Below are 21,368 nucleotides of genomic sequence, written 5' to 3' on the forward strand. Positions count from 1 at the left end.
GACACAATCAGTGACAACCACTGCTGAGTAGGGGTGAGCATCTCAGCACATGTGCCCAGAAGACCAACCCCTTAACAGAACTTCTGACAAAGGACCCTCAGAAGTTAAAAATTAGACACCTAATAAGCATCAGGTAATCCTTTGATTTTTACAAATACAAAGAAAAATATTAAGGACAGAAATCACTATTTCTGGAAACTTCCTATGACAGCAGCAAACCTAGATAATACTAATATGTACGTAACAGACAAGTGAAGCTAGACTCCCGCTGTCTGCAGCTGCTGACCTGGGGGGCAAGGATCTGCAATCTACATCCTGGTCAAAGTGAGCCACCTTACAACAGCCTCTGTTAAATGGAACATGCTTTCACAACTGTCTTTTATACACACACAATATTTCTGTTTTTCTTAAGAGTTCTTTTTTCAAAACCGGCCAAGTTGGGTGGGAGAGCCAATGTCTTAGGCTTAAGTTTTAGTTTTGCCTTTCTTTACAGTCCTTTTCCTGGGGCCAAGTTGGTTTGGGGTTTTGTTTTGTTTTGTTTGTTTTTAGTATTCAGAAACATATGCTACTGTAGTTGCATGTTCAAACACCCATGCGGAAATAGTCCCCTGGACTTATACATTCATTCTTAAAAGACTGGAGTATGCAAACAAAGATGCAGTGGGCAGAGGGCCAGTTAATAAATCTCATTTCCTACCAGCATCTGCATGAAACAGAGCTATAGGGGGTAGCCTCTCCAGGGAGAGCCAGAGCCTGACTCATTCGCTCTGTGAATTAAACACTATCACCTCAGATGGCCCACAACACATTTATTTTTTAAGCAGCTCTTAAAATATATGGAGTTCTAGTGTTCATAAATGCAATGAGGAAGCTGGGTCCAAGAAGGCAATCACACAGTAGTGGACATGAAGAGCAGAAACATCCACACAGCTCTGCTGAGCCATTTTTGCACTGGCTCCTTTTGACTGAAATTACTACTGGAGGGATAATTTCCTAAATGTAACTTCCTTTTCTAATCAAAGTGTGCGTGGGTTTCAATAATGGTGCACCACCCTCTCTGGTCCAGGCTATAAAAATGGGCTCAGTTTATACAAAGAGATACCTGGAGTTAAGTTATCTGGGTCATGAACCATATTTGACCCTTATCTATAGACAATCTAGTGCAAATGTCATGACAAGAAGGTCCTTTGCTGGGAAGAGTAGCCACCTGACACAGAACCGTGCTGTTCCCTAGGTGTCCTCTCCTCTCCTCACCAGCGCTACCTCTTGGCCTGGAGCTCCTGGAAGAGTCCGCTTTCAGTAATAACCGCATTCTTCTTATATCTATGTAGATCTTTTAAGAAAGTCTTTGTTTTAAATGTTTGAAGTTAACCTCACAGTGACTTTGTAAGACTGCAATGAGATAATCTTACGTGTCATGAGCAACTGTAGAAAATAAGGTCAAAGGTAAAGGACCTGCTGGAAGCCTACCTGCAAATCAGCAAAGGAATCAGGAAGAGAGTTCCCTCTGATCATCCCAGGGCTCTGGGCTGACCCAGATGCTCCACGGGACTCAAACTGAACTCTTCAGCACATGTCATTTTTGAGGGTTATAATGGACCCACCACCAAAGCAAAATTTATTTGGTTAAATCTATTTGGGCTTTCATGGTATCTTCCAAGTTTCCTCAGCAATTAAATGGCCATACTATTCCAGCCTGGAACACTTCCTGGATAGAAACACGTCTCACATTTTTCCTTCCCCTAATGCCCCTCCAAAAAAATAAGTGGTAGTTATACTACACTGGCCATCCACTTTGAAAGCAAAGTAGACCAAAGAAAACATAAGGTGCGTCTGTCTCAGCGTACACCCTTTGTATAATATAATACCAATACAACTTTGGAGGATTCCTTCTTCATTTAACCTCTGACACCTCTCACTATGGTGTCCAGTAATCCTATTACATAAAATACAAATGCAATAATGCTCTTACTGACTTAAGAATTTCTCCAGTCAGTTCTTTTATTTAAATTCAGTTTTTTTCCTTTCGTGTAATTTCAGGGCCTCAGAAAACAAACTGGAAATAATTTAGGAAATGAAAATAGATCGAACTGAAAAGGTAACTAAGCTTTTACTTTAAAGCAATATTTTGTCACCAAAAGGTAGCATTTAACCTTACCAAGTCATTTTCCACTGCCATTTCAAGTTTGTTCATATGACTAATAAAACCCAACTAGGCAACTTCCTTTGGCCTATGTGGTAAAATTCGAACTCCGCCTTAAAAGCAACTGCTACTTATGTGGCAGAGGTTAAATCACTGAAGAGACGAGGGCTTCAAATTTATTACCTATACCAACAGTGTAAATAAGTGAGGTTTAAAAACAATTCCGGGGTTTTGGTTTTTGTTTTTAAATTCTATTTCAGGCTTTGGAATGTTCACAAAGAAAGGTGGATGAGTAAGGAATAGAAGGGACCTAGTGTTCCAATCACAAGGATCTCCAAAAGAAGAGTCCCAGACGTTGTGGACCAATTTTGGTTTATATTAAGAGAATAACAAGCACTTGGACTCTGTAAGGATGCCATGTCAATGTATTAGTTGGAATCATAAGGCATGAGATTTTGGTGACCTCATGGGCACAGCCAAAATTAACTCCAAGTATTTATATAACTGCCAGAGACGACAGGGCAAAGGTTGCTTATAAATTTTTCTTTTTGAGTCAGCAAATAGGGTTTCTTTGGTCGAAGAGAGAGGAAGTGGGGTACTCTGGGTCCTGTTTTACAAATATATCATATTTACACACACTGAATATTCTACCCACAATGCCAGCTGAACATTTAGATGAAGGCATTAAAAAAAAAAAGAGTTATTTCCTGTTGCTCACTAGCTGAGAGAGGATGCGCTTTAGAGGTATGTGTGCTCTGCCTCGAAGCAAAAGCATTGTTAGTGGTTATCAAGGTAACATTTAAAAATAACTACCCCGGTACAAAAGAACTTCAGAGGAAATATGAGGGAAGCTATCAGTCTCCCTTCAAGTCTGGCCTTGAGCTGCATTAGACTCTAGCTGCATTCTCCATTACATTGTTATCCTTATCAAACAATGCAAACAATTTTAATGAGCTTATCTACTAGAACATATTGCCAGATATGCTAATGTAAAAATGATGCCAACCACAGAGACCGACTCATTAATCATAAAGCTCACAATACAATGACCAAGATCAGTCCCATCCTCAAATCAGGCCTCGGCAAAATAGCAGGAATTACCTTCCTACTGTTTAAAGAAGGGCGGGCTCCCCCACCCATGCGGAGGCTATAAACTCCTAAGAAAATGCATAACGGCACCGGGTTTTCCTCAGGTCCACTGCAGTCCAGTCTCTTTCTAATAAACCATGGGTTCTATGGAGAAAATTTTGGTGAATGTCTGACACCGTGACCTCTGCTGTCAATCCTTGCACCAATCAGCGAGCAGAATTCTTACAAAGCTCCATCAATCTGGCGGTTTAACATCACAGACTGCAGCTTAACCTAGAGGATTCCATCTTTCCTGCACACACACCAGGGCAAGCGCAAACATTTTTCTCGCCATCCTCCTGTTCCCTGCCTTTAGGCACAGCCTATCCAATGGGTCCTTTAAAATCTAAAGGAAAGGAGGAAAGGAAGTGCTACTGCCTGTCTCCCTTTGGAGAGGGGAAAAAAACTGCTTGCATTTTTATCAGTGTGGAAGGAAGGGGATGGAAGGAGACCCCTCGCAGGCAGCAAACCTATTCACAAAATGCTCTCCATCTGCATTCGTGAAGCCTCAATGCATAGCCAACATGACACATGGAAAGAGACAGCAAATGATCACAAGCGCCCTGGCGAACGCACGTCTGCAGCCGGGTCCGGGCGCAGTGTCCGCTCCATTATATAACGGGCCGGATTTCCGCGCGCCCCCGCCGAGCTCCCCCGCCCGGCGCCGCTCCCGGTGCCAGCCCCATTACCTGTAGGAACGCTCCCCGCGCACTGTGTGCTTCCGGAAAGGAATGATGGTCCCGTTATCCTGGATGATGTCGTTGTTGTTCTCGCCATTTGGGGACAGGGTTTGGGTCGGACCAGGCATTGGCGCACTCCCGAGGAAGGGAACAAACCGCGGCGGGCTGGCTGGTGAGGAAGGTGGCTGCGTCTCGTCTTCCCGCTCGCCTGCTCCTCGCGCAGACCGTGCCTGCCTGCCGCCTGCTCGCTGGCTCCCTTCTCCCCGCTCGGCTCCCGCCCCGCCCTCTTGCGTCCCGCCCTCCCGGCTGCTGACGTCAAAGCGCCGGCAGCAGCACCGGGTCACGTGGCCGGGCCCGTCACCATAGCAACCCGCTAACTCATCACCTCTCCTCAATTCGCACAGGGCCGAGGCGTGACCACGCGAGCAGCTCCAGGCAGGCACCGGGGCAGGCCTACATCTGGCATGTAAAACCCTAGGCCACCCCCAGCCCCCCTCACAGACTCGCCTAGTCTGAAAACCAGCTCTTCCTCTAACCATTTCCTTTCCGACCCGCGCTCCGACTGCAGCTGTGTACACAAAAGAACGATTCAGGCAGAGGGGTGTGGGAGACCCTTTAACTCCTTCAACACCAAGTTCTTAGAGCATTCAAATTAAACTCAGTCTGGTCGCAAAAAGATATACAAAGGTCTGGTGGCCTGCTCCAGAAAATGTACCAGACTAAGGGGGTTCAGATATCCAACCTCCTCCCCAAAAGTAGCCCCAAACCTGAAAACCTAAGAGGAAGCTATATTTCCTTCTAATCAATGCAGCCTTTACTTTAATAATGTGAAGATTAAAGATTGCAAATGAAGAGATTTTTCTGCAGAAAAGAATCCTCAAAGGGTTTTTTTTTTTTTAAATGCCACCATTTTAGAACATGATGGTTACCCAAGGCTCCCCAATTCAAATTCTTAAACTGCCTCTTGATACAGATAATTAACTCCTTGTTTATTTTATTTTCATTTGAATTAAACGAGTCAACACTCAATTCAGTATTTGGAAGCTCTCAACATTCTAGCTGTTCTGTATCACTGCAGTGTAGTTTTCAAATACACTGGCCATGAGACAGGTACGATTAGCATCATCCCTGTTTTAAAATGAGTAAAGTGGTGAGATTAAGTAACTTGCTCAAAGTCACAGAGCTAGGAAGTGGTGAACTGGAACATCAAAATGACACGTTTTCAATGTGATTGGACAGTACTGATCTATATTTAATGTGAGCTCATAAATATAGATCAAGAATCAAGTACTTTATGTACACTCTCAACATGACCACTGTGAAAAGAGCTGTGAACAGAATTGCTAGTACTAGGCAAAGTCGATGGATTAGATTATAAACTCTCAACAGACCCCAGATGCATCCATTACTTTCCTCCAGAGAGAAGAGAGTTTAAAGCATTCTCTGCTTATCAAAAGTGGCCTCTGACCTTTTGTGGGGTGAGAAAGGAAGAACTGGGGTATAAAGGACAGAGTTCATATATGTAGCAAAAAGTACAAGGCTATATGGCTCATCCCTTCACGTTACTGTGTGGTTTATCAGCTTTATCATTTTGTGGTATAGATATTCAAAAAACAAAAAACAAAAAAGCAACCCTGTCATTCCTGACAATTCTCCAGCCTATCTCCCTGGTAATAAGTTATTTCTGGCATCAAGCTTCTAGAATTAGAATCAAATAGTTCACAACCCAAATGGTAATGATAATCTCAAACAAGGGGGCCTTTTTCTTTTTCCTATTTTATGTTCTTTTTTTAGGCATCTTAATAATTTTATTTTTCTGCCTTTCCAGTGGACTTACAGTATACAAGTTGATTTTTTTTATCCGTATCTCAGCTTACATGAGATTTTTTTCCCCCCTCATACGGTAACGATCTACTTTGGACCTAAGACTTGCAAGATACAGAGATAAATATAAGTAAAAGATAAACTGCACACTGAACTAAAGAGGCTTGAGAGTGTAGTTATCACTATGAAGACCTACAGTTCCTCTTACTATTTCTGTTACTGACCTCCATGGTTGTCAATTTCCTTACTAATTTGTTCCCTTTCACAAAAGCTTCCCCTTTCTCTGGGGATAGTCTGAAGATAAAAAGCGCAGTCTACAAATCAAGTATTTGTTTTCAGAGTACATCCTCTCATTTTGGGTTCTTTAGTACCGCTTACTTCTCCATGATCTCATACTTAATATATATAACATAACTGGTGTTATCATGGGGACTAAATTTGTCAGAATTTGAATGTATAGCTCATTGGCTATATCAACTTATTTTGTGGAGATAATACTCCCACTGTTTCTACGCTGCTCATGAAGGAGAGGACTATGGCCAAGAATTTGGGTTGAGGGGAGGGGTAGTGAGTCAGGTGAAAGAGGTATCTAAGAGTCCCTGTAAATCTTCCTCTAAGACTGCTGTGAGTCACGTTACTATCAAGGGACCCAGAGAGCTCCAGAGACCGGTGATTACCCTCTGAGACACTGGGGTAACCGGGGTAATAATTTGAAAATGCTAAACAGATGTGTTTTCATTCTTTTCCCCATACATCAAGTAGGCTGGCAACCATTCTCCTGTTTAGCCCTAGGGAAAAGGAGAGGGCAAATTTCACTTTGGGAAGGAGGATGCAGGACACAGGGGAAGTGCAGAAAAGGCAGGAAGGTGGAGGAAAGAGTCTACTCCTTCCAAATCCGATTGAGTGTGGGAAGGAGATGAAAGGTGGAAAAAGCAGGTCTCCAAAGAGAGATATTAGAGAAGTTTGGCTTTGTTCTCAGCCTTAGGGCCTTACTTTGGCCCCATTTGAGACTCTGAGAAATAACCACCTCAAGGAGTCTCTCCCCACCACCTCCCTCCCCAATTGGGCAAGGTAAGCCCCAGCACCATAAAGACTAAAATCAGTGGCTTGGTATGGCTAGGCAGAAGGGTTAGGGAGAGGAAAGGATGTCTAAAAAATTGAACAATCACCCAAGAATTGGAGCTATTCAAAGACAGTCGAAATTGCAAGAGGCTATAATTCTAAGAATTGGCAAGTTTAAAACCATTTGTTTCCCCACCTCTCAGGACAGTGTGAGGACAGTCACATAAATCAATTATAGAAAAAATAACTATGCTAAAGCATCTACGAACATCTGACTCTGGATTAAGGTTTTGTCTTATGTACATAGGTGTTTCTAAAAGAAATTATATGCAGACCATACAACTCCAACTGCCCTATGGAGAAATGGCTCCTCTCATCAAGCATCATGATTAAAATTGGGGCTCTGGAGCCAGGCAGACCGGGGTCCCCTGCTTGGTTTCACTACACGCCGGCTGTGTGACCTTAGCAAGTTGCTTTGCATCTTCAAGATCTGGTTTCTTCATTTTCCTCACCTAGAAAGTAGGTGTAATGGTACTGGTTTCATACGGTTGCTGTGGAGATTAATTTATAGAATATATTTAAGGCAGTTAACATAGTGTCTGGCATAAGACAAATGCTCTGTAGTAGTAAATGTTATTTTAAAACAACATGTAAGGCATACTCTTGTGTATTAGAAACTGGTACGATAAGAAGAGAAGTCCCAGGCTCGGTCCTCGAGGAACTCATAGGGTTGTAGTGAGCAAGATAAAAATACCAGCAATTATGATACAACAATAATGCTGTAATAATACCACCATATTGGGTGATACAGGCCTACAGAAGATGAGCACCTAATTCAGAAAGGAAATTAGGAAGTGGGTCTGAAAAGTTCCCCTGAGGAAATATCACCTAAGCCTAATGAGTAATAATTATAACCTTTTTGTTCACTCCCTGTGTGCAAGATAGAATATAAGATCCTTTAGGGTAGGAGCTCCAACTGTTTTGTTCACTGCTATCTCTGCAGCTCCTAGAATGGAGCCTGGCAGCCAGTAGGCACTAAATGAATACATAATTCATTCAGTTATTCAATAAATACCTAATTTGATTCTCACAAAAACCCTAATGACAAAATTGAGGCAAAAAGAAGAAAAGCAACTTGTTCAGTATTAGACATCAGGTTTTCTTGGCCCCAAAGTTCTGATGCTCATCCATCAGGCTGTGTGGCATTTAAAATAGAAATGGTAGTGTAGGGGGAAGATAAAGGATTTCTCAAGCAGATATACTTAGGTACAGAGATAGGAAAGGATGTGAGGTCTCTGGGAAACAGCAATTTGTTACTATGGACCAAGAGCAGGTTACACAGGAGATAGGGCAAGGACTAGGTACAGAACAGTACCATGGCCCAGCTAAGGAGCTTGACCCTAATTCTGAAGGTGTTTTAGAACCATGAAGTGTGGGGCGCCTGGGTGCCTCAGTCCTTAAACGTCTGCCTTTGGCTCAGATCATGATCCCAGGGTCCTGAGATCGAGCCCCGCATCAGGCTCCCTGCTCCGTGGGAAGCCTGCTTCTCCCTCTCCCACTCCTCCTGCTTGTGTTCTCTCTCTCGCTGTCAAAAAAAAATAAATGAAATATAAAAAAAAAAAAGAACCATGAAGTGCTTTAGGGAGAGAAATTAATGGTGAAATTTGCACATCACAAAGGTCTGATGCTTCACACTTCACAAAGTGTGAAGACTGTATCAGAGAAGACTAAAATGAGTCAGTGATGAAGGCCTAAATTCAAACAGTGGCCAAGGGGCTGTAGAAGAAGGCAGATCTGAGCTCTTCAGAGGATCTAATGCTTAGAATTTTTTGACTAACTGGATGTGGGCACCATCACTGATGGAGGTTATGGGGGGGTAGTGAAGGAGAAAGACATTCCAGATGAATCCCAAGTTTATGGCTTGGGTGACCAAGTGGATAACGGTATCATTTATCAAGCTAGGAAATACAGATTGAATTGCCCTTCTGGAAGAAAGATTCTCAATGTGTTTGGACATAGAGAAGTAGTTCTAGGACATCTGAATGGTGAGAATGAGCGGTTACTGGGCTTCACACATAGCAGGTGTTCATTAAATACTTGTTGACTAAGGGAATATATGGGTCCTTGAGTTTATTTGGTATTTTTGACTTGGAGATACATTGGATTTGGAGGAAATTATCTCATAGGTAATAATTGAAGCGGTGGATGTTGGTGCCCTCAGAGAGGAAGAGAAGGCTTGGCATGGAACTCTTTAGAAGCCCAAGGATACAAGATAAGCCTGCAAAAGAAGACTGAGGAGGATTTTTGCCTCGTGGGGCAAATCAAAGAGGGAATGGTTTCGCTCTCCCCAAGAGAGAAACAAGTTTTAGAGAGCAGTCTCTCAGGCCAAACGTCACAAAGTTTGAATCCTATAAGGGCAGAGGAGGGTTTCCTGGATTTGGTGAGGTGTTCTCAAAGATATTTTTTAAGAGGTTGTCTTAAGAAGTCTGAAGAAAATAAATATTCAAGTAGGGAGAACTGTAATTCTCTGCAAAATCACTCATTCTGACTAATCCAAGATCTTCAAAGAAGGAGGAGATATTAAACCAAGATTCATACATGGTATTGGAAACTAACTAGAATCAATAAGTATTTGCACTAAAAAAAAAAAGTTCCCAGCAATATCCCTTCAATATGTTCATTAATGAGTACCTGTTAGGCACCAGATGAATGGACCCTTCTTCTGAGCTCCCATTCTAGTGGGGCCACGACCCCCCCCCCCCCATTGCTAAAACAAATATTTAAAATGCATGCTTAGAGAGCAGGATCACTAAGGCAGACCCGGAGGACACAGAGCCATAAGAACAATAAGCAAAAAAGGGAAATCATCAGATGTCTCAAAACCCAGGTCCACTCAAGGAAGATAGAACTGGGCACCAACACAGATTTTAATTTTCAGAGTTCCTAGGCTATGACACAATCACGTTTCTCTGGAGACTTCAGCCAGTGAGCACCACCAAAGTCACTGTCTCTCTGTGGCTCCCACATGTGGACAGAGATTTTGTATCATCTTGGATTTGAGAAATCCAAGAGACGATAGCAGAGAAGATATGAAATCATTAGCCAGGAATGGATGTTCATCTTGATTCCAACCCAGAAGCCCCTACTCATCACAAATGCCTTTCCAGGTGAAAACGTGTTCACTGAAGTTGATAATAGCTGCTGTCAAAGGCATTCACAGCTGTCACAGCACTTTAGATGGGGGGCTTCCTTAGATTGTTATCACCTGTGATTGCAGACAGAATTCCACTTAGCAGTCACATCGCTGCCCTGGGACAAGTAATTTCTCCCATGTGTATGTTCCAGGACATTTTCCAGTAGAGAATGACAGGGACAGGTTATCAATCAAGGGCTTAAAATATGTTCCACATCCAAAATGATAGCAGTGGAATAAATACACAATTAACCAGCCAGTGGTGCTGGCCCTGACATTGCAAGGATGGCATAGAAATGTATTTGGGCTTGGTTCTTGTCTTGTTCACTGCTTTTAACCCCAAGGCTAGCATATTTTATTAGTTCTTTCTTTAGATCTGATGAGAATTTTAGGGTATGTAGATGCCTCCTGGTTTTTAGTAATAGCATTTTACTTAAAATTGGTGGATTTCCCCCCACATGAAGCCCCCTTCAAGGCCAACCTAAAAGGTGTGCTCATCCATGACTCACTTTTGAGATTGTAGATTACTTATCAGCCATATTTTTATAGCTATGCTGATATGTTCACGCAGAATTTTGCAAGTGTCCTCCCTATCTGCTAGTAAAATAGCAAGGTTTCTGTAATGTCAAGACACAGAACATGCCACTGCCTAAGATGTCTCTGTGTGCTGGAGTTTTCTAATTTGCTTTTCCTTGGATTTTCTCAAGCTTGGACTTAATTTTGTGGAATAATTCATAGAACATGATGGGAATGTAATTTAAAAACACTCAGAGCATTATGATTTCTGTAATCATTCAATCAAACCTGTGCAATGTGAGTCTATTAAATAAAAATGTGCTTTTGAATTATACCAGCTGGCTGAATTTAAGAGCCTTAAATATGTTTTCCATAAAAATACAATGTTATAAATGTTAATTGGAGAATGTATTAAGTATCACAGAAATATAGAAAATAGAGTAACCATGCCTGGGGAAACAGGAAAAGCTTCACCAAGGTCGCGATATTTGTATCAGTGCTCAATCATTCAGTAAATATTTATAGACCACCTACTATGTACCAGGAACAATTCTAAGCACTGGAAATACAGAAATTGACAAAACAGACGAGATTCCCTGCCCTCATGGAACTTACACCTGAGTGAATGTGTATGTCACGGGATAGAGGAATAGTAAGAGAGGAGTTCAGAGAGGTAACAGAGGGACCAGAATGTACAGGGCTCTGAATGGCCACTGTAAAGAGTTTGACTTAAAACCAAAGTTAGAAACCACTTATTTGTAGAAGTGTTAGCAGCATCTGCTGACAGAGATATGGAATTTTAGCAATGACAACAATAGCAATAGCAACACCTAACATTTATTCAATCCTTTTTGATGGGCCAAGTGTTATGCTTTAATTGTGCAGGTATTTTAGTCCTCAGAAACTTATAAGGAGCGATTTTAAATCTCCCTTGTCAGAGGAGGTAACTAGTTAAAAATAACTTAGCCTGATCACCAGCCAGGAAGTGGCAAAGCTGGGCAGGAACATACCTGCCAGGCGTCAGTCGTCATTCTTATTCACTAACAACAACCTGCCTTCTAAAACCTGAGTGTAAGAATGCAGAATCTAAGGTTTGGGAATAGCAGGGATGAGACATCAAACATCAGAAGGATGTGGAGGCAAGGGACGTAGACTGCTGCCCTGAAGGCAATTAATTCGGTCCAGAGGGTAGGGAGGTAAAGCTGTACAGAAGAGCACTACCCATGGGACTAAGGGATTGGAAGAAGTGGAAGGATATGGGTAAGGAAAAGACGGGGGTGGGGTGGGAGGAGGAGATACCAGGTTAGTAGTATATATGATTAATAGAGAAAAATAATTTTCTTACCCTTATTGATAGTAATTAACTTTTTTCCCTGAACAAACCTCAACTATCAATGCCCATTTCTTTGATGTCTTATGGAGGGGAAAGAAGACTACAGGCGTTTTTTGTGTTTTTTTTGGTACTTGTTTCCAAAGTTAAATCTGCTTTCATTTTCACTATGCCAAGACTGTTGTAATTCAACCATCCAGCTACAGACATGCCTATTTGAGTGCTCTTACGGAAATGTATCTGAGCCCAAGTTCATGAAATTCCTTAATTTCCTTCCCCTCTTTTATTTCCATGTTTAAACCGAGTACATCTTGTTGAACTGACTGGGTAGGACAAAAGGCATCTTGGGCTCAACTGGGTGGCAAGAGAAATGAAGAGACTGTAGGTACCATTAACAAATAGTCTTCCAGAAGGCTCAGAAGCTTTCACGAGAGGATTTCCTTAGGGGTCCCCAAAGTCAACTAACCCATTTGGTTTTATTTCTGACTTTGATATTAAAAAGTTCAAACTTGAGTCAAGGGACTCACGAATATAAATGTGAAGCCAGGAGCCAGGGTACATGGGTGGTGAAGAGATAGTAGTTCGAACAGATATCAGCGGCCTTCAGAGTTTCAGAGCCGCCCAGAACTCAGGCTACCAATGGCAACCAGGGACACTGGGAGGGTGGGTCTTCCGGAGCCTGGGGCTTCTCTGTCAAGTCTGGTGTACAGGGCAGCAGAACTGTGGCTCACTGATGTCTCCTCTACAGTGGAGAACATGAGGCCAGCAGCTGGGAAGCAGTGTGAGTAATGGAAGAGAAATTCCCCAATTTCTGACCTCATCCAAATAAAATTTTTAAGAAGAAAATTAAAGAAGCTAGTTCATTAAAAAAAAAAAAATGCAACTGGAAATCACAGAGACTGTTTCTATCAGAAATGGTTTAATTAAAGCCTATACTTTGTTTTTTCAAGAGCTTATAAGGCCAAGTACCGTCACGTCCTCAATTCACATTTACTGAACATCTCCAGAACATGAACATGAAGGGTCCAACTACAGAGTATAGCACATGAAGACAAAGGGTCACCTTCAACTAGCTTCCATTTAATTTCTCTATGAAGTTATCAGATTCTTAGGAAATACAAAAGGATCTTAGTCTCAACAACATATGGAAAGTCACAATGAGTTAATAGCTGATAGAACTACAGTCAATTCTTGGGACTAGCTCTCCTACACCGCCTGCCTCTCATACCCTCCCCCAAACCCCTAAGTCCAGTCTTCAGAGGCAGGGGAGAATCCTATCAGCCTTCAAGGATGCAATGGGATCATTATAAACAAGAAGCAATGGCATGTCTAGTGAGTTTTTATTAGTCTTGTCTTCCCATCCTTCTGGGAACTATTCCTTCAAACCTTATGATTCTAGTAGAGTTTGCCAATTATAATATTCCATCTTCTTGACCCTAAAGATTGGTTGAGTTAGGCCTATGATCAAGCTATTTAGGATATTTCCCTAGCATTAAAAAAAAAATTTAAAGCTGTAGTGTGTGTGTGTGTGTGTGTGTGCGCGCGCGCGTGTGCGCGTGTGTGTGTCCCTGTGTGCTGGGGGCGGGGGCAGAGATAATACCCTCCTTACTGAAGATATCACTTTAGAATTGAGAAAATACAGTATAAATTGTGGGGCAGAAATAAATGCATCCAAATCAGAAAGAAGTAAAATTGTCACTATTTGCAGATGACATGTTACACAGAAAACCCCTGAAGACTCCATGAAAAACCTTAGAATACATGAATTCAGTAAAGTTGCAGGGTAAAAAATTAATATACAGAGCTGGTTGCATTTCTATACACTGATCAACTATAAGAGAAATTAACAATATCATTTAAATGGCATCACAAAGAATAAAATACCTAGGAGTAAATTTAACCAAGGAGGTGAAAGACTATACACTGAAAACTCTTAAGACCCTGATGAAAGAAACTGAAGACACAAATAGGTACCCCATGCTCATGGATAATATTGTTAAAATGTTCATACTATCCAAAGCAATCTACAGATGTGATGAAATCCCTAATCAAAGCTTCAATGGCATAAATAAAAACAAACAAATCCTAAGATTTGTATGGAATCACAAAGACCCAGAATAGACAAAGCAATCTCAAGGACAAAGCTGGAGACATCACACTTCCTGAGGTCAAACTGTATTATAAAATAGTACTAATCGAAACAGTATGGTGCTGGCACAAAAACAGACACATAGATCAATGGAACGAATAAGAGAGCCCAGAAATAAACCTATATATATATAGGTTTTTTAAAAGATTCACTTATTTTAGAGAGTGTGCATGGTGGGGGAGGCGTGAAGGGGGCACAGAGGCAGAGGGAAAGAAACTTGAGCTGACTTCCTGCCTAGCACAGAGCCCCATGTGGGGCTCCATCCCACAACCCCAAGATCATGACCCGAGCCTAAATCAAGAGTAGGCCACTCAACCAACTGAGCCACCCGGGCTCTCCTGTAAGATTAATTTATGACAAATGAGGCAAGAATATACAATGGGGGAAAGGACAGTCTCTTCAATAAATGGTGTTGGGAAAACTGGATAGCTACATACATTAGAATGAAACTGGACCCCTACCTTATACCATACAGAAAAATGCATAATAGATTGCACACTTAAACATAAGACATAAAACCTTAAAACTCCTGAAGGAAACACAGTGGTTAAGCTCCTTGATGTCAGTCTGGCAATTATTTGTTGGATTTGACAACAAAGCAAAGGCAACAAAAGCAAAAACAAAGAAGTGGGACTACATCAAACTAAAAACCTCCTATATAGCAAAAGGAAACCATCAACAAAACGAAAAGGCAACCCATAAATAGGAGAAAATATTTGCAAGTCATATAAATACAGGGTTATATATAAAATATATATTTATATATAAAATAAGGGGTTAATATCCAAAAAATATAAAGAACTCATATAACTAAACAGCAAAAAATAATCTGATTTAAAAAATGGAGAGGAACTAAAGAGACATTTTTCCAAAAATGACATACAAATGGCCAACAGGTACCTGTAAAGGTGCTCAGCATCACTAATTATGAAGGAAATGCAAATCAAAACCATGATGAGGAATCACCTCACACCTGTTAGAATGGCTGGTATCAAGGAGATGAGAAATAAGTGTTGGCAAGGATGTGGAGCAAAGGGAATCCTTGTCCACTATTGGTGAGAATGTAGATCAGTACAGCCAATCTGGAAAACAGTATGGAGTTTCCTCAAAACGTGAAAAATAGAACTACTCTATAATCCAGCGATTCTACTTCTGGGTTGTGTATGGGAAGAAAATGAAAACACTAACTGAATAAATATCAGCACCCCTATATTCATAGCAGCATTGTTTACAATGGCTAAGACATGGAAGCAACCTATAATGTCCAGACAGGTGAATGGATAAAGAAAACATGGTATATTCTACCCCCCAAAGTGGAATATTATTCAGCCATAAAAAACTGAGATATATTGCCATTTGGGACAATGTGGACGGACCTTGAGGGCATTATACAAAGCAAAGTAAGTCAGACAGAGAAAGACAAATACCATATGATCTTACTTGTCTGTGGAATCTAAAAAAGCCAACCAACCACAAATCCGAGATACAGAGAGCACTGGAAGGTAGGTGAAATGTGTGAAGGGAGCCCAAAGGTACAAAGTTCCAGCTGAGGATGTAATGTACAACATGGTGACAGTAGTAATATTGTATTGTACATTTGAAGTTGAGGGCGTAGACCTTAAACGTTCTCATTTTCAAAAAGAAAAAAAAAACCAGTTGTAACTATGGTGATAGATACGAACTAGACTTATTGTGATCATTTCCAATACATACAAATACTGTGTTGTACACCCAAAACTAGTACAATGTTATATGTCAATTATATCTCAATTTTAAAAAAGAAAATACAGTATAAACTGTATATTTACTGTATTTTGCAAGGAGAGGTAGAAAGAGGTCATAGTTTGGATTAATAGACTCAAATTTGAATCCAGATGCCGGTCCTTAAAAGTTAGTAAACTTGGCAAATTACTTCTCTTAGCCTCAGCTTCATCCATAAAATGGGGTATACTAAGATTCACAAGGTAACGCTTTGAGATCTAAAGCTCGTTTTTGCTTTATCTACTGAGACCATAATTGTTTACCCTTTTCCCTTCAGAGGTTTGATCTATTTCTCCTCCCCTTGAATGGAGGCAGGCCCTGTGGCAGCTTTGAGGAATAGATTTTGAGCAACAGATTTTATTGGCATTAAAATGATGCCAACTAGTTCCTAGCCTAGACTTTGCAATGACTAGCAGCTCCTTGTCTCTTGGAAGCCAGCTGCCCTATAACAAGTTCAACTCCCCCCTATCACCGTGCTGTGGGAAGTACAAGCCATGTGGAGAGGCCCCAGAGGAAGAGATCATGGGGAGGAGGAGTGACAGGGAGGGGTGGGGAATCCACAGAGTTCCAAGGACCATGACTGAAGAAGCATCCTCTGGCCCCAGCCACCACAGCTAATGGTGACCCACTATGTGGGTCAGGGATAAGTTGCCTAGCCAAGACCTCCCTGAATTCCCAATCCACAAAACCTTGAGCTATAACAAAATTGTTAAGTTTATGAGTTTGGGCATCATCTGTTATGCAGTAATATAGATAACACCAACACCCTGTTGGTTCTCTATTGCTGTGTAAGGAATGACTTAGGGGGTTAAAACAACAGTCATTTTATTATCTTTTATTCTCCAAGCTGACCAGACACACTAGGTGGTTGTCAGTTATGATCTCTTGTGCATTTGTAATTAGGATGGCTGACCACCGAAGTCATCTTAATGGCTTCCTCAGCCTCACAACTGGGGGTCGATATTGCCTTTTTGGTTGGGACCTCAGCTGGGGCTCTGGGAGAACACCTACAAACACCTCTCCCCATGGCTTGGGCTCCCTCACAGCATGGTGGCTGGATTCCAAGCATGATCATCCCTAAAGAACAGGCAAAAGAGCATGGGGTTTCAGAATCTACTCTTGGAAGTCTCAAAGCTTAACTTCTATCATACTTTGCTGGTCAAGGGAACCCAGATTCAAGAAGGGATATTGACTCCAACAGAATCATAAATGGGAGGAATGTCAATATCACACTATAAGAGAAACGTGGTGGGGGGAGCTATTGTGGCAGCCATTTATGAAAAATACATTCTGCCACACTCACCCTGTTCTACCTCCTTAACTCCCCATTTCTTCCACACAGCGTTGTTAAAAGAATTTAAAGTGTGTGTGTGTGGGGGGGGACAGTGCTCAAGTACTGAGTTTCAAAATACACTTTAATGCCCATGGCATGGAGAAAAACCTGAAGAAAAATTTGTGAGCCTCAAAAGTCTGATTTTCAAGTATCAAAGGCTTAAGATCCTCAAATGATTCAGAACTTAAAGTTCATGCTATAAATCACAAGACCACATTACTAGTTGGAGACTATTGAGGTAGGAGGCTGGTGAGTGTCCCTGAGAAGGGATCCTGCCCTCTCTCCTAGTCCCAGGCATGACTCAAGTCAATTTGGGGATTTGCAAGTAGAGGGAACCTTTTGCCTTGTGTCTGGAACCCTCAGGGAGGGGCAAAGCCACACAGAGCTTTCCAACCCACAACACAGGAACAAGAGGGGGCAGATGTCAGTGAATGCCTTAGTAGGATATGGACTTTCTGCAGAGGCCAAATATTTCTGGAGAGGGAGAACATACCTGGCCCCAAGTGGTAGTGATAGAAACATCAGCAGAAAATAGACATTGTCTGCTGAACCAAGCACGTTTCCCTGAGGGAAAGTTGCCGTGAGTACAACTCGAAAATTCAGATCTCCATTTAGTTTTCCAGAAGCACCTTGTAAAAATGTGGTGTGGTGTCTAGTCATCACCACACTCCCTCACTTACTGAATAAGCAGACCAGAGGCAGAAGCAGAAATTAGGCTGGCGCCCTTGCTTTGGATGATGCACAGTGCATTTAATGAGGAAGCTTCTCTTTTACTTGGCTCCCCACCCCTTGTCACCTCTCCTGCTTGAACTGGACCCATATCCAGCACTCAGCTGTGACGCCTCAGCATCTTTGCCCCACCCCCACCCCGTCTGATTTGGTCACCCTATCTGTTCATTTCACAGTGAGACATGAACCATGAGACACACAGTTCCCTCCCTTTTCTTCTGCCACTCCTCACATCCCACTGCCCACCTACTACTTCATGCCTAGATTATGAGACTCTTGAGAGGTTTCCTCGCTTCCTTATATACTTATTTCTCAAGGCTTCTGACCTATCACCCCAAGAGCTATCTTTTGTCCCTTCTTTTTCAAAGGTCTTCACTGGTTTCCTCTCACTTTCAGGATAAACATTCAAAGTTTTACTTTGGATACTGAAGTGCCCCAATACAATTTAACTACCCTGAGAAACCTATCCCTCACCATATATAGGAAGGGTGGGATTTAATTTGGTTACCTCTTAACCTGGCATGCTAGTTCTGCCTCCTGGTATCAGCATGAGAAAAGACTTCCCTGTGTGGAATAAGCAGAGAGAAGAGCCTGTAAATATTTGTTTTGAATCCTTCACATACGCTCTTGTAGAGATAGATTCTTCCCTCTGATTATTGCACTGGGCTAGGTTCAGTGGGACTGCTAGACCTCTCAGCTACCATTTGAACATAACTTCAGCTTGCCTCACGATAAAGCGAGGAAGAGGAGGGCAGCAACTCAGGTCAAATGAATTATGATGTAAATGTAACAGTATCTGAGTTGTCCTCTCTTTAGAGTCCCTCTCCATCCAGAACATTCAGGACGAGGAGAAAAGCCAGGAACATTTATCTACCATCTCATCTTCACAACAGCACTGACTAATCAGATTACATCATGAAAGTCAGAATCCCTGTTTTCAGCAAATTAAAATATTGGCTTAAAAAATTCACAGGCAGGGGCGCCTGGGTGGCTCAGTTGGTTGAGCGTCTGCCTTCGGCTCAGGTCATGATCCTGGAGTCCCGGGATCGAGTCCCATATCAGGCTCCCTGCTCAGCGGGGAGTCTGCTTCTCCCTCTGACCCTCCCCCCTCTCATGCTCTCTCTCTCTCTCTCTCTCTCTCTCAAATAAATAAATAAAATCTTTAAAAAAACAATTCATAGGCAATTCTTGCTTGGAAGAAATAAGGAAGCATAGTGTTGCTATTTCCTATGTTCAAAGCTATGCAGAGGGGAAGCTCTGAGGCTGGATGACAAGTCCAAGAAACGTTTCTCTGGCTGCTCACTTACATTGGGACACAACCTGCTAAGCGGCAGTCTCGCATTCTGCATGCAAAACACTCGACTCTGGGTAAAGTAAACCCTCCCACAAGTGGTCTCCTCCCACATTCACATTACTTGAGAAGAGTTCCTGAAGATTGGACATAGCTCTGTGGAGCTGAGCCAATAAACTTCACAGCAGTTACGAAACATTTGCAAATCCACGCTTAAGTCATGCCTTGCGCAAATACTATATAAAGGACACATTCACGTCTAGAAAAGCAACGTGGCTTTGCTAATGCTGGTCAAGAGGAGCAGCTTGATTTGGCTAAGATGACTGAAGAACCTCTTGGGGGGGGGTTGTTTCCTAATTAGGCGATTCTAGGATGTATAGTTAACCCGGACTACTTTCCAGATTTTATTTTCTCCAATCCCCTCCAAGCAAAAAAATAATTTACTTCCCTCTTCTAAATCTATCGCTTTAGCCATTCACAACATGGAAGGCAAGAACCCAACCACAAACCAAAACCAAAACAATCTGTTTGACCTTTCAGAGCTTTTTCACACTGATTTTTACCTGGCAAAACACAAGGCCCTCCAGCAAGGGGAGATGTGGCCATCCGAAGTATTACATTTACTAAAAAGATCTTTTTTGATTCCCCTTGAATATCAGTCAGGCAAATGTGAGAGCCAAGTTTTCTGTGTGATTTTACACATAATTATCCGTCTCTGCAAAATGGGAAATGGAAGCTCAGTGAACTTTTGGATTCTGTTCCAAAGATCTTGAGAAATTTTATTAATCTTGAGATTGTTTCCAGTCCTAAAGAAAAGTTATACAGTTCTAGGAATTGAAATAGATTTGTGTAAAATGCTTTGTTCTTTTGCAGTTGGAAAAAGGTGGCATTTTAGTCGGAAGGCCTTCAGCAAATAATTGCAACAGATAATCCGTGAGTGAGGAAGGGTGTCAGGCTGTGAACGAGGAGGACCTGCAGAGTGCATAGTTTACCAAAGGGTTTGGAAAAGAACTCTAGTCTTCCCAGCTTCGACTTAGGTGTTTAAAAAAACTTGTCGTAAATAGGATAAAGTAAATACGATCAAGCCCAGAAGTTGCTAAAATCCCGGCTCAGAGTAGCAGAGCAGGATTAGAAGCTCACTGAAAACTCAAATATTCAGAGCCCTGGAGTTTTGAGAGCTTCTAAAGCGGTAAAACCTGGCCTCTTCCCCTCCAGCCACAAATCCAATCACTGTCAAGACAGGATAGAGCCAGTATCCACTGTTAACCTGAAGCATCCGATTCTTTCTTGATCTGAAAGTTTTGACCAAACAAGTGCTATTTGGCTTATTCTTTCCTGTGGTCCACTGTGGTTTTGTAGTGTGATGTATTTGACACTTATGATTAAATAAAAAAAAATTGGGGTTATCCCATTATGACAAATAGTTGACCGTATGACAAGTATCACTTAATAATATGGCCACATTTTCATCTCTTGGCCAGCCTAGAGAAATACTACTACTGGATAAGGAACAGCAAAGCATCAGGAAGTGTAACAAGTATATTATCCTGGGTGTCATTTTGTCCATAGCTTCAGTTCAGACTACTCTTATCAAGGAGTCTGAAAATATTATACATCTTTGCTTTATTCCCTTAAAAACAAACAAAAAACAAAAAAAAACCCCATCCTGTTCAATTATTTACCAACCATCAACTCCTACCCATTCTTCTCCAATTGCCTTTCAATTTTTCTTTGTTTCCATAATCATGTCACCTGAGCTACAGGCAAACGTGAAAACTTCCAAGAGTCCATCTGTGCTGTCTTTTCAATCCTCTTAACATAGGGGACTATTCGTAATTTGTGGAACACGTAGAAGAATTTGAGGACATACAGAATGCCTCATATTAAAAGCAAATATCTCTTACTACTTTCCCTTACCCCCAGTCCCATTTTAAGTAACTAATCTTTTTGAACTACTTCTGTTTTTAATTCTTCTGGAGTTACAATTGTAGTTCTAAAAATTCAGGTATGTTCTATTCTTAATGTATCAACATAGTATTTTCTACTCTGAAAGAAATTCAACACTTCTGTTCCTTCTCGCCTCTTTCAATTATTGGTAATATTTTGAATTATTCCCGTGGTTACCATTACGACTTTAAGCTACGTTCTTAAAATCCTATTTCTTGACTCATTCCAAGGAGCATGACCTATCGACTCTCCATTTTAGGTCTCTCTGCGAACTTTTCTGCT

At 41.6% G+C, this 21,368-nt stretch overlaps 1 protein-coding gene across 3 annotated transcripts in view; it reads right to left on the reverse strand.

The window, feature by feature from the left end:
- Positions 1-21,368, reverse strand: part of MAPRE2 (microtubule associated protein RP/EB family member 2) — a 159,467-nt gene that overhangs the window by 98,391 nt on the left and 39,708 nt on the right. Inside the window, exon 1 of one of the 3 annotated variants that reach the window (XM_028098135.2) lies at positions 3,961-4,219. The exons of the other annotated variants lie outside the window; for them this stretch is intronic. Coding sequence (XP_027953936.1) covers positions 3,961-4,079 — 119 coding nt within the window. The 5' untranslated portion in view covers positions 4,080-4,219. Of the gene's footprint in view, positions 1-3,960; positions 4,220-21,368 lie in introns of those variants that run through there. 3 annotated transcript variants of the gene reach the window in all.

This window comes from Eumetopias jubatus, unplaced genomic scaffold, assembly GCF_037043125.1.
Source record: "Eumetopias jubatus isolate StellerSeaLion01/CBP00866 unplaced genomic scaffold, mEumJub1_p1.0 scaffold_16, whole genome shotgun sequence".
NCBI lineage: Eukaryota > Metazoa > Chordata > Mammalia > Carnivora > Otariidae > Eumetopias > Eumetopias jubatus.